General features: G+C 43.6%; 1 protein-coding gene across 3 annotated transcripts; it reads left to right on the forward strand.

Annotated features, from left to right (window-relative positions):
- Positions 1-1,195: 1,195 nt before the first annotated feature.
- On the forward strand, positions 1,196-4,480 carry LOC123170352 (uncharacterized). Of its 3 annotated transcripts, XM_044588199.1 has the most exons (3): positions 1,196-2,756; positions 3,113-3,210; positions 3,921-4,480. In XM_044588199.1, exon 1 carries the CDS (start codon positions 1,466-1,468, stop codon positions 2,147-2,149), a length of 684 nt encoding a protein of 227 aa, XP_044444134.1. In that variant the 5' UTR covers positions 1,196-1,465; the 3' UTR covers positions 2,150-2,756; positions 3,113-3,210; positions 3,921-4,480. The 3 variants fall into 3 exon arrangements, with proteins under 3 accessions (XP_044444134.1, XP_044444135.1, XP_044444136.1); XM_044588200.1 differs by lacking the exon at positions 3,113-3,210 and having other exon boundaries at positions 3,915-4,480; XM_044588201.1 differs by lacking the exon at positions 3,113-3,210 and having other exon boundaries at positions 3,921-4,479.
- Positions 4,481-13,440: the final 8,960 nt, after the last annotated feature.

Raw genomic sequence — 13,440 nt, forward strand, 5'->3', positions numbered from 1 at the left:
TTAATGTTTTTCTTTATTTGTTCCTGGTTTTCACGGGCTTCTCAGTTTTTCTGTGTTTCTTGCTCGGTTTTTATTTTATTTTCTTTTTCTATGTTTTCTTCGGTTTTGTTTCTTTCTTTCTCGTTTTTGGTCGGGTTTTTCTTTGTTTCTTTTTTGATTTTACTCTTTCCATTTTGTTCATTAGGTTTGTACGTTTTCCTTAGTTTTTTTGTCGACTTCCCTCTGTTTCTTTATCAGTTTTCATTGTTTTTCATTTCATTTGCACATGTTTCTTCGGCTTTCTTTTTAATTTCCCCTTTTCTTTTCTTTTCTTTTCTTTTCTTTTTTACCTTTTTTGTTTCTTTTGCTCTTTATCCTACATTTTCCATATACGTTAATAAAATTTTTATAGTACAAGTTTCACATTTTTAAAATACATTTAAACATTTTTTTAGTACACGGTCAAAAAAATTCTATACACATATTTAAAAATTTCAAATGATTTATTAAAAAAATTCATGTACAAGTTTAACAATTTTTTAGTACACGGTTAACATTTTTTATACACATTTTAATACTTTTCAAATCCTTGACTGACATTTTTTGAAGTAGAAGATAACATTTTTCAAATGCTTAATTAACATTTTTTAATACATAGTCAACATTTTTCTATACACATTCAAAGAATTTCAAATGCTTGATTAACATACTTGTTCAACATTTTCAAAATGGTTGATTAATTTTTTTTAAATACATGATCAGAATGTTTTTATCATTTTGTAATACATGGTCACATTTTTTAATACACATTTAACTTTTTTCAACGTCTTTCTTAATAATTTATAAATACTTATTTAATATTTTTTCAAATTCAAGGATTAACTTAAAATATATTTTTCATATACATGAGAAACATTTTATCTGTGCATATTTAACATTTTCCAAATGTTTAGTTAACATTTTTTTCAAATTTTTTATGTAAAGTTCTGTTTGTAATATGTTTATTTAGAATATTTGGAAGCATTAGCCAAAGTAAAAAAAGAAATAAAAAACGAAAATGAAAACATGAAAAAAAAAACAAAAACAATGCGGGGACGAGGAAGAAACTAACTGGGCCCGCTAGACGCGCGAATTTTCTTTGTTTCCCGGGTTCGCGCGGATTCTCTTTTTCCTGTGTGTGTGTGTAGAGGCCCACGGGAAAAAAACAAAAGAAACCCTACAGAAAATTTCCCCAATCGTCTCCTCAGTCCTCACCCACCTCCCATCCCCGCCGCCGCCGTCGCAGCCGCCTCACCTCGCCTGACCTCCACAGCTGGTCTCCACCGCCCCCATCTTCACTGCTGGTATCCGCCGCCGCCGCCGCCACAATCCACCACACCGACCCCCACTTTCACCGCTGGTCTCCGCCTCTGCCGCCCAACCGCCACCGCCGGTATCCATTCTCCAGGACCCCTGTACCAAACCACCGAGCACCGGCAGCCGGGAAATGGCCGCGCCGTGCACTTCGATCCTAAACGACCGTCTGGCCGTCCTCCTGGAGGACATCTTCCTCCTGCTGCCCGGCGCAGCAGACCTCGTCCGTGCCTCCGCCGCCTGCGTCCCCTTCCGCCAGATCGCCACCGGCAGCTCCTTCCTCCGCCGCTTCCGCAAAACACACTCTCCGTCCTTCATCGGCTTCGTGGACTATCATGGCTTCCGCCCCGCGCTCCGGCCTCACACTTCCGCGCCCATCGCCGATGCCGTCGCTCGTGCCGCCGCCGACTTCTCCTTCTCCTTCCTCCCTCGCCCCAACCGCTGCAGCTTCACGGGAGACGCCGGCTGCTGGAACGTCAGGGACATCCGCGGCGGCCGGGTCCTCCTCGACCGCGGCCCCAAGCGCGAGAAGGGCTCAGTGGTCTTCCCGGAGCTCGCGGTGAGCGACCCGTTGCACCGGCGATACCGCCTGCTCCCGCCGATCCCTGACGACCTAGCCGTGTTGGTGAGGGACGCACTTGATCTGACTTACTCCCCGAAGCGCCGCTGCCAGGTCGTCCTCGGCCCCGTCCCCGTCCCCGCCTTCAAGGAAGTGAAAGTGGAACCGGAAGATGAAGAGACTTCATTCCGCGTAATCTGGATGGCACAGTGCAGGACTAAGCCGATGGCATTCCTTTATTCTTCAAGCACCGGATAATGGCAAGCCATTGCATCAGACGGTTGGAGCAATTTGTTAGGTTGTGACACACCTGTATCTTTGGAATCCCGTTTGTTCCAAAGGTGTGATCACGCCTATGGATGTTTGTACTGGCCGATGTATGAGCCGGAAGGCGGCCTGAAGAATTATCCAAGGGAAGTTATGCTCGTTCTTGACACCATGAGGATGGAGTTTTCTGTTGCTGATTTGCCACCCGGAAGAAGGTGGAGGGGGCGAAACTTTGCTATTGTGGAGGCAGGGGAAGGCAGGCTTGGATTGATTGCTCACTCATCAAATGGGACACTAGAATATACTGTTAGGCAGAACACCGAGGTGAATGAGTGGCAGATAGAGAAGATAATCCCATTGGCTTACGGTGACCATACTATCATACGTGTAACTGAGAGGTACTTGCTCCTGCTAAGGTCAGATGTGAAGATGGACTTCAACACATTTCAGTTTGAGAGGCTTTATGAGAAGTCTGAATGTTTCTCACTAGATGTCAAGACATTTAAGCTTGAGAGTGTGTGTGAGAAAAATAACGTCACATGTGGGCCCATATACACTAACTTCCCACCATCACTGTCCTCAAGGACAGTATGAAATGGTAATCTCTTGCACCCTGCCTAGCTATGCATTTCCTTCATACTTATCACATACTCGTATGATGCTTCATAACTTGATTACGTAATTTAGCAGTGGCCCTTTTTTCTTTGTTCGCGTCTTGCTACACTGCTCTGATTTAGCAGGCTTAGAGTCATTGCGTTTCTGCTTAGCTGCATTATGCTACCATAAATCATGAATTACCTCCATTTTGACTATGAACATCGAGCTATATATCCTTAAAGGAGTGTCTAGTGTTACTGAATTGTTGCTGCATATTCAAATGAATGTTTTGTCTGTACCCTGAAGCATGCTGTTACCTATGTTAATTTTGTTTCTTGATCTCCTACTATTTTACAGCCAGCATCCTTGAGCCTGTGCATGTTGTTCTTTCCTATTCCATGATGAAGATTTTTGCTCTTACACAAGTTTATTATCAGCCCCTAAAAAATCTGCAGGTTAGAGACAATGCATTTCTTCTTAGTTGCATTACATGATCTTACATCATGAGTTAGCTCAAGTTTAACCATGAACCTCAAGCTATTCTGCATGCGGTTGTTTATTATTCCAGAATGATGCTGCATCATTGAATGAGTATTATGTATGTAACTTTGCTTCGGTACACCCCCCTAGAAAAGTTTTTGGATTTCGATACTGATTAAAGGTGAAGATTAGATGATACCCCTTCAATCAAAAAGGATAATATAATATTTTGTATTCAAGTCAATCTATTTAATACGTTTAATCTGCAGGCTAATATGGCGATAGCCTTTTTAACTAACATTAAGATTCATGCAAACTTTTAGGGTGGTTGTACCGAAGCAAAACTCAATACTTGTTCCAAAATTAAAATAAAACATCTACATACAGTGTGTACTCCATTAGAAACAAACAGCTTGTCACAGTACAGCAGGCTGATAAGGCAAGCAATAGCAAAACCATCTTAAGGTGGATAGGAAAACATGCATAAGCTGAAGCTTTTTGGTTCTAAACTATAAGATCGAGAACAATCACGTATGAGTTTTACTTCGGTACATGATGATAGTTATCCATTGTTATTGTAATTACTTGTCCTCTTTCAGGTTTCAGCACCGTTAACTCTTTTGCTTTAAATTATGCCATGCTGAAATGCTCCTCATTGTTTTGCTTTCCATATTTCAAGATGCAGAATTGCCCGGCCTGTGAAGTTCTTAGACAGTTTCTATGTCAGTGATGAAAAGCTTCAGAAGGGTGTCTTGGTAATTACATCCTGAAGAGTGATTGGCGCCGTGCTGCAAAAGAAGTGCTTTTCTTCTTCCCTAGTGGAAGTTCTATCCTAGTACTTTTGTATGAGCTTTGCCAGTTTATCTATAAGGGTGGTCTGTTCCCTTTTGTCATATTGTTTCTGTTTGGAACAACTTGTTGAGCTCTATCTTATAGGACTAATGCATCGTATGGATTTGAAAAAAAATTAAAGGTTTAAATTCCTGTGATTTTCTGGGCCTGGAGCTCCCTAATTGGTTGGCGATAGCAAAATCTATCCTGTTGGACTTTGTCTTGTGAAGTTCATTGCAAAATGTGCTCTATTTATTGCTGCTTGTTAATTGTGCTGGAGAAATGTCTGGACATGAAAAATAGATGTAATATTATCATGATGCTTCTCTTAAATGTCTCACAAATATGTCCCTTATTGTTCCCCAATGTAATGTTTATTTGTTTGTTGATACAACCGTCTCAAAAACGTATGAAAAGTTGGTTTGACCCTTTTTAACCTATTGTGCTTGGATGATGTTATTGAAGTAATATATGCTGGGTTCTCATGGAAAACATTTATTTTCGTTCAATATGAATATTATATATTGTTTGGAACGACGCCGGCTTTGAATTAGCGAAGCCATGAACCGGCCAGCCTTAGATCAACCAAAAGAAGAGACACAGAGCTTACAAAACAGCTCACAAGTCACAACAAAACAAGCACACGAGATAACAAAAAAATAGTAGATTGTATCGCTGCGGCCATTGTCCAGCACTACGGCCTACTCCCCCGTTCTTGAAAGAGTGTACTTCAAACTTTGTTGAAGGGTCAAACTATGTCAAAGTTTGACCGAGTTTGTGTAAAAATATGTCAATGCTTGTGAAACCAAATAGGTATGTATATGACAAAAATATATTTTATTATGAATCTTTTTTTTGCGTGATGACATAGATGTTGGTCTATTATTGTACTCCCTCCGTCCCGAAAAACATGTCGCAAGTGGATATTTGCAATTTAGTCCTCCACGTTTTCCCGACCGAACCCGAGGTCCCTCTTCTTCCTCGCTCTCGCTCTCACTCTCTCCCGGCCGAACCCGACGACGGGTGCCGCCTTGCTGCCCCCGCCGCCCCTCTCCGCCACCGCTCCTCCCGCCCCACGCCGCCCCCGCTGCCACTACCCCTCCCGCCTCACGCCCCACGCCGCATCGTTCCCCGCTTCGTTCCCCAACGTGAAGCACGCGTTTTTTTTGTCGATCCTCCCGCCGCTCCTGTCCGACGGTCATGTGTTTACCTCGCCGGGGCATGGCAGCGGGGCGCCCTCCTTTCTCGCATTCCTGGCGCGGCGGCTGCTCGGCGGATTGCAAAGAGGCAGGTGGAGGAGCTCACCAAGTAGCCCGCCGGAGTCAAAGGTCTCCTTTTTCCCCTTCTCCTCCCTTCGATCTACTGCACCCATGCAATTTCTTCTTTTATCTTCTTGGATTGTTCGGGCCATGTCCACCCAATTTCTTCTTCATCATCCTAGATTTCTACAGGCGTTCGAGGATAGGGACAAGCCGGCGGCGCAGCCAGTGACTGGAGCGGCGGCGCGAGCTCTGCCTCCGGGGAGAGGCCGAGGGGCGATGCATCTTTGGCCTTGAGACAAGAACCGAGACCAAATTAGGAGCATCAAAAACTTCAGGTAACAATGGTGAGAATAACACTGAAATTGACTTGCCGAGTTCCTGCTCAGTGTAACAGGGATATGATTCTGAAAAATATATGCCTGAATTTACCTTCTTGGTGAGAGAATCGCGTGGAACAATGTCAAGTTCGATGACCTTTCTTCCTGACAGAAGCTGCAGCACAACCACGCCAAAGCTGTAGATATCACTTGCGCAAGTAAGCTTGGAGTGTGTTATGTACTCAGGATCCATGTAACCAATGGTTCCCCCCACATCTGTGAAGACCTTGGTCTCCTCCATTTGCAGCGTTTTTGCTAGCCCAAAATCAGACAGCTTAGGCTCCATGTCCTCTGTCAGCAAGATGTTGGTAAGCTGTAAAAATGAATTCAGCACACAAAAGATAAGATGGCTTCGCAAATTTTGCGTGCGCATGCTAATGTCGAGGGATCGAAAATATAAGGATATTGTCACCATAATGTCTCTATGTACAATGCATCCATCGGAGTGTGTGAAGAAACCTCAGGACAGATGCACAGTCCCTGAGGATCTTCACCCTTGTTGGCCATGAGAGCACAGAGTCACCTCCTGCCAATCAATAGCATGCAAAACTTACAGTAATTCAACCTTGTAGCTCGCGAGCTTGAATTAACATGATGGATGGATCCTTCTTACTGAGTAGATCGATTTTCGGCAGCTTCGCTCAAGGCCGACGATTGGGCGTGTGTGGTGGCAGTTCGAGGAGTGGCGACATCTTCTGGTGGATTGTTGTGTGTGCTCTGGTCTGAAAGTTTGTGCTTAGAAGGAGTGGCAACATCTTCAGGTGGAAGGAGTGGCAGTTCAAGGACATCTTCTGCAGTGGTCTGAATTGATTCAGGTGATTCCTGAATTGCTGCATTTTCAATTGCACTAAACAACTGCATTTTCAACTGCTGAATTAGACTGAATGTTCCTCCTGTATAATGTCACAACTAAACATCTGCACTTCTAGAATTAGTGTGCACTTATAGAACTAGTCTGCACTTATAAAATGGCACAATAGTGTACAGGAGTAATCTGTCATGTGACAGTAGTCATGATTAATCATCTTGAGCTTTTTCCATTTAATTTTTGAATCGCAGCATCATTTAAATTTGTTTTTAAACTTGTTTCATGCATCCATGGCTGCACCATAGCAACGAGTACTGCTTGTTGAGATACTACTGCTCCTGTCAATAGCATACTGAATACTCCTGTCAATAAACTGAATGGCACAGTACTGTACAGGAGTATTTAGACAGTTCAGTGTTGACGTATAAACTAAATGTTTAGACAGAGTTCTTATTCATGTGCTCCTGTCAATAGAATCAAAACTGATTTATTACCTTTCCAAGTTTGTTTCTGAACAGTAGTGACCTGGAGTAGTGTAGTGGTCCTGTAGTGACCAAATTTTCAAATACTCTCTCTAAATTGGTGAAAATACCCCTTATACTTCATGCTCAAGTTGTTTTTTGCAGAAAATGCTGCCATACTCAAGTTTTTTTGCTGAAAATACTCCATGTTCAAGTTGAATGCATCCAAATTTTTTGTGTTGTCAGTGAGGGACTGAAGAAAATGTGTTCTCAAATTTATTTACTGTAGATCCAGTACAACAAATTGTGTTGGCAAATTTCAAATTGTGTCTCAGACAATGGCCTGGAGTACTCATCATGGAGTAGTTCTGGTAGATTTCTTGGACTTAAGATTTCAAGATCATGGAGTAGTTCTGGCATGGAGTAGTTATGGCAGATTGATGTATTAATATAGGAGTACTCTGTTTAGAACATGGAGCAAATTCAGTAGACATTTTTAACTGAATGCATCTTTAGAATGCATCTTTAACTGAATTTGCTAAGTTAAGTGTCATACACAGGAATTCTGCACGCCATCCAAATTGATTTACTAAATATTGGATGTTCAGCACTGTAAGTCAATTTTCTTCCTTTGATAAACTTTACTCCATTCTTTGTATCTAATCTATCCACGCTATGGCTGCATATTTATTTACTGTACCAAACATGTCCACTGCATATCTGTTTTTGCTATGCCAATCATTTCAGTAAATTAGAATATACAGTAGTATTTCTTGCAAATTGTTTTGTGACTATTCTTGAGATGGTCTTTCTTACTTTAGCTGATCCATCCCATGTGATATGCTAGATTTTAGCATCTGTATTGATGAACCTTTGATGAAACTAAAGAAAAACTGGAAGTGTCCTTGATAGCATGAAATGGACCTCTTAACTAAATAGAAGCGATTTCTTGTCATCCACAGTCCTTTTATTTGTTCCATGCTGATAGCTTTGCTGATTTTACATTAATAAGAAAACCATATTGATTTTAAATTTTACATGCAGCTCCTGAGGTGAATAATGTATTGAAAGAGATGTCATCATCAGAGGATGAGCAAGTTGAACACGGCACTGTAGAACATGAATTGTTTTCCATGCCATCTGATGCCATGGAGCATGGAACAAAATTGTTTTCCATGCCATCTGATGCCATGGAGCATGGAACAAATAGCAGCAGCAGCACATAGCAGCAGATCAATCTACAGGCAACTGTACCTTCTTCAGAGTGCAAATAGCAGCAGCAGCAACACGGCGCAGTCACTTGGACCACCAGCAGCAGCAACACGACATGTTCACTTGGATCAGCAGCAGCAACACAGGTAGAGGAGCAGCAGCATCAACACGGGCAGAGGAGCAGCAGCAGCACGGGCTAGCTCCACCGGCGGCAGGGGAGAAGCAGAGGAGAAACAGAGCAGCAGCAGGCACACGGGCAGAGGAGAAGGAGCAGCACGGCAGCTGGTGGGAGCTCGACGAGGACTTGCGGGAGATAGAGGAGGACGCGCGCAAGCTCTTGTCCACCGGATCGTGGAGGACGCAGCACCTCTATCTCCCGCAAGTCCTCGTCGAGCTCCCACCAGCTGCCGTGCTGCTCCTTCTCCTCTGCCCGCGTGCCTGCTGCTGCTCTGTTTCTCCTCTGCTTCTCCCCTGCCGCCGGTGGAGCTAGCCCGTGCTGCTGCTGCTCCTCTGCCCGTGTTGATGCTGCTGCTCCTCTACCTGTGTTGCTGCTGCTGATCCAAGTGAACATGTCGTGTTGCTGCTGCTGGTGGTCCAAGTGACTGCGCCGTGTTGCTGCTGCTGCTATTTGCACTCTGAAGAAGGTACAGTTGCCTGTAGATTGATCTGCTGCTATGTGCTGCTGCTGCTGCTATTTGTTCCATGCTCCATGGCATCAGATGGCATGGAAAACAATTTTGTTCCATGCTCCATGGCATCAGATGGCATGGAAAACAATTCATGTTCTACAGTGCCGTGTTCAACTTGCTCATCCTCTGATGATGACATCTCTTTCAATACATTATTCACCTCAGGAGCTGCATGTAAAATTTAAAATCAATATGGTTTTCTTATTAATGTAAAATCAGCAAAGCTATCAGCATGGAACAAATAAAAGGACTGTGGATGACAAGAAATCGCTTCTATTTAGTTAAGAGGTCCATTTCATGCTATCAAGGACACTTCCAGTTTTTCTTTAGTTTCATCAAAGGTTCATCAATACAGATGCTAAAATCTAGCATATCACATGGGATGGATCAGCTAAAGTAAGAAAGACCATCTCAAGAATAGTCACAAAACAATTTGCAAGAAATACTACTGTATATTCTAATTTACTGAAATGATTGGCATAGCAAAAACAGATATGCAGTGGACATGTTTGGTACAGTAAATAAATATGCAGCCATAGCGTGGATAGATTAGATACAAAGAATGGAGTAAAGTTTATCAAAGGAAGAAAATTGACTTACAGTGCTGAACATCCAATATTTAGTAAATCAATTTGGATGGCGTGCAGAATTCCTGTGTATGACACTTAACTTAGCAAATTCAGTTAAAGATGCATTCTAAAGATGCATTCAGTTAAAAATGTCTACTGAATTTGCTCCATGTTCTAAACAGAGTACTCCTATATTAATACATCAATCTGCCATAACTACTCCATGCCAGAACTACTCCATGATCTTGAAATCTTAAGTCCAAGAAATCTACCAGAACTACTCCATGATGAGTACTCCAGGCCATTGTCTGAGACACAATTTGAAATTTGCCAACACAATTTGTTGTACTGGATCTACAGTAAATAAATTTGAGAACACATTTTCTTCAGTCCCTCACTGACAACACAAAAAATTTGGATGCATTCAACTTGAACATGGAGTATTTTCAGCAAAAAAACTTGAGTATGGCAGCATTTTCTGCAAAAAACAACTTGAGCATGAAGTATAAGGGGTATTTTCACCAATTTAGAGAGAGTATTTGAAAATTTGGTCACTACAGGACCACTACACTACTCCAGGTCACTACTGTTCAGAAACAAACTTGGAAAGGTAATAAATCAGTTTTGATTCTATTGACAGGAGCACATGAATAAGAACTCTGTCTAAACATTTAGTTTATACGTCAACACTGAACTGTCTAAATACTCCTGTACAGTACTGTGCCATTCAGTTTATTGACAGGAGTATTCAGTATGCTATTGACAGGAGCAGTAGTATCTCAACAAGCAGTACTCGTTGCTATGGTGCAGCCATGGATGCATGAAACAAGTTTAAAAACAAATTTAAATGATGCTGCGATTCAAAAATTAAATGGAAAAAGCTCAAGATGATTAATCATGACTACTGTCACATGACAGATTACTCCTGTACACTATTGTGCCATTTTATAAGTGCAGACTAGTTCTATAAGTGCACACTAATTCTAGAAGTGCAGATGTTTAGTTGTGACATTATACAGGAGGAACATTCAGTCTAATTCAGCAGTTGAAAATGCAGTTGTTTAGTGCAATTGAAAATGCAGCAATTCAGGAATCACGTGAATCAATTCAGACCACTGCAGAAGATGTCCTTGAACTGCCACTCCTTCCACCTGAAGATGTTGCCACTCCTTCTAAGCACAAACTTTCAGACCAGAGCACACACAACAATCCACCAGAAGATGTCGCCACTCCTCGAACTGCCACCACACGCGCCCAATCGTCGGCCTTGAGCGAAGCTGCCGAAAATCGATCTACTCAGTAAGAAGGATCCATCCATCATGTTAATTCAAGCTCGCGAGCTACAAGGTTGAATTACTGTAAGTTTTGCATGCTATTGATTGGCAGGAGGTGACTCTGTGCTCTCATGGCCAACAAGGGTGAAGATCCTCAGGGACTGTGCATCTGTCCTGAGGTTTCTTCACACACTCCGATGGATGCATTGTACATAGAGACATTATGGTGACAATATCCTTATATTTTCGATCCCTCGACATTAGCATGCGCACGCAAAATTTGCGAAGCCATCTTATCTTTTGTGTGCTGAATTCATTTTTACAGCTTACCAACATCTTGCTGACAGAGGACATGGAGCCTAAGCTGTCTGATTTTGGGCTAGCAAAAACGCTGCAAATGGAGGAGACCAAGGTCTTCACAGATGTGGGGGGAACCATTGGTTACATGGATCCTGAGTACATAACACACTCCAAGCTTACTTGCGCCAGTGATATCTACAGCTTTGGCGTGGTTGTGCTGCAGCTTCTGTCAGGAAGAAAGGTCATCGAACTTGACATTGTTCCACGCGATTCTCTCACCAAGAAGGTAAATTCAGGCATATATTTTTCAGAATCATATCCCTGTTACACTGAGCAGGAACTCGGCAAGTCAATTTCAGAGTTATTCTCACCATTGTTACCTGAAGTTTTTGATGCTCCTAATTTGGTCTCGGTTCTTGTCTCAAGGCCAAAGATGCATCGCCCCTCGGCCTCTCCCCGGAGGCAGAGCTCGCGCCGCCGCTCCAGTCACTGGCTGCGCCGCCGGCTTGTCCCTATCCTTGAACGCCTGTAGAAATCTAGGATGATGAAGAAGAAATTGGGTGGACATGGCCCGAACAATCCAAGAAGATAAAAGAAGAAATTGCATGGGTGCAGTAGATCGAAGGGAGGAGAAGGGGAAAAGGAGACCTTTGACTCCGGCGGGCTACTTGGTGAGCTCCTCCACCTGCCTCTTTGCAATCCGCCGAGCAGCCGCCGCGCCAGGAATGCGAGAAAGGAGGGCGCCCCGCTGCCATGCCCCGGCGAGGTAAACACATGGCCGTCGGACAGGAGCGGCGGGAGGATCGACAAAAAAAACGCGTGCTTCACGTTGGGGAACGAAGCGGGGAACGATGCGGCGTGGGCCGTGAGGCGGGAGGGGTAGTGGCAGCGGGGGCGGCGTGGGGCGGGAGGAGCGGTGGCGGAGAGGGGCGGCGGGGGCAGCAAGGCGGCACCCGTCGTCGGGTTCGGCCGGGAGAGAGTGAGAGCGAGAGCGAGGAAGAAGAGGGACCTCGGGTTCGGTCGGGAAAACGTGGAGGACTAAATTGCAAATATCCACTTGCGACATGTTTTTCGGGACGGAGGGAGTAATACACTTGGTTAGTTCACATGGACTTTAAAAGAGGCATGTATTCAACTGTATCAAAATGTTAACATTTATGTAGCCAAGTCGTAAGCACTGGAAAGAAAATATGGAGATATGGTCATCATAAGAGGCAAATGAGTTTCTGCCAAAATTTATTCTTTCGCATATAAGTGAGCAGTTATTAAAGAAAGATGCAAGTGAGAAGCTAACTGATGTCTTGAGTTTTTCACTGTCCGAAGATTCCTTCTATTCTAGTCAAATTTAATCATGCAAGTCCAGCCGTCCATGTACCATAAGCATGTACGCTTGGTTGTTCTCATATAGGAAAACAGATAATTAACACAATTTGGCCTCATCCCACAAGATCAACGAATAAACATGCATTGTCGGATATGCAAATAATACAAACATCGAGTGAAAATAGTTACAGGAGGCATGGAAGGTACTCCCTCCGATCCAAAATAAGTGTCGTTGTTTTAGTTTGTATGATTACTTCGGGGTGAAGTTGCAAAATGGTAGAGGAGGATTTAGAATATGAGCCAATAAGGAATAACCTAATATGGCTAGAGGATTGGACGGGTCGCTGGCTAAATCCCAACATGTCGACGTAATGTTGAGAGGTGGGTAGAGTAGAAGAAGGGGACTCCAAATTCGTCCGGTCCAGCACCACTTGTATGAACAGAAACTAACCATGCAGGAAGTGAAACCAAATGACACGGTGAGGTTAATTGGGTGGATTAAGACGGACGGTAGCTACCTGCTCACAGGCGAAGTCCTGGGCACTGTTTAAGTATTAGGGACTTTTTCGTGACACAGCTAGCGGGCAGGAGATATGGGGTTCTGGAGACGCTAAAAAAGGTGACACAAATTGGCCGCGGAGCTCATCTGACATGGAGGCATCCGTTCGTCCTTGTGTCCAACTTGCAGCCTACGTCCCTACCATGACCATCACTCCATCAGCGCTTTCACCTGATCAGCTGTTCAAGACACAAGCAAAATCATCAATGGTTACAAATTCAATCTATCTAGCGTCACCAACTTGAACGTGGAAGGCTGTTAGGCAGCATCAACTGGATCACCGGAGCTTGGGAAAGCCACAAGGAGCTAATCTGTTCCAGCTTCCCGCGCCTGTCGTAGGCACGACTGCGTCCGCCGCCGCGGCCGGGCACCCAGTAATCAGCTCTACATTGCGCCTGGGCCTGCAAAATACAGATGTGAAGATGTAACGAAATCCATACATCAAAACGCAATCAAACTAAAGAAAGGCCAAGGCCAGCGAGTTTGGGAAATCAGGACACGAAGGAGATGCCTGTGACGATGAGCGGGTTGGGTTCTGAG

This window comes from Triticum aestivum, chromosome 7D, assembly GCF_018294505.1.
Source record: "Triticum aestivum cultivar Chinese Spring chromosome 7D, IWGSC CS RefSeq v2.1, whole genome shotgun sequence".
In the NCBI taxonomy this organism is placed as follows: domain Eukaryota; kingdom Viridiplantae; phylum Streptophyta; class Magnoliopsida; order Poales; family Poaceae; genus Triticum; species Triticum aestivum.

Bases quoted from the DNA above. Each gene is read 5' to 3' on its own strand.
- LOC123170352 (XM_044588199.1), top strand. From the start codon at position 1,466: ATGGCCGCGCCGTGCACTTCGATCCTAAACGACCGTCTGGCCGTCCTC.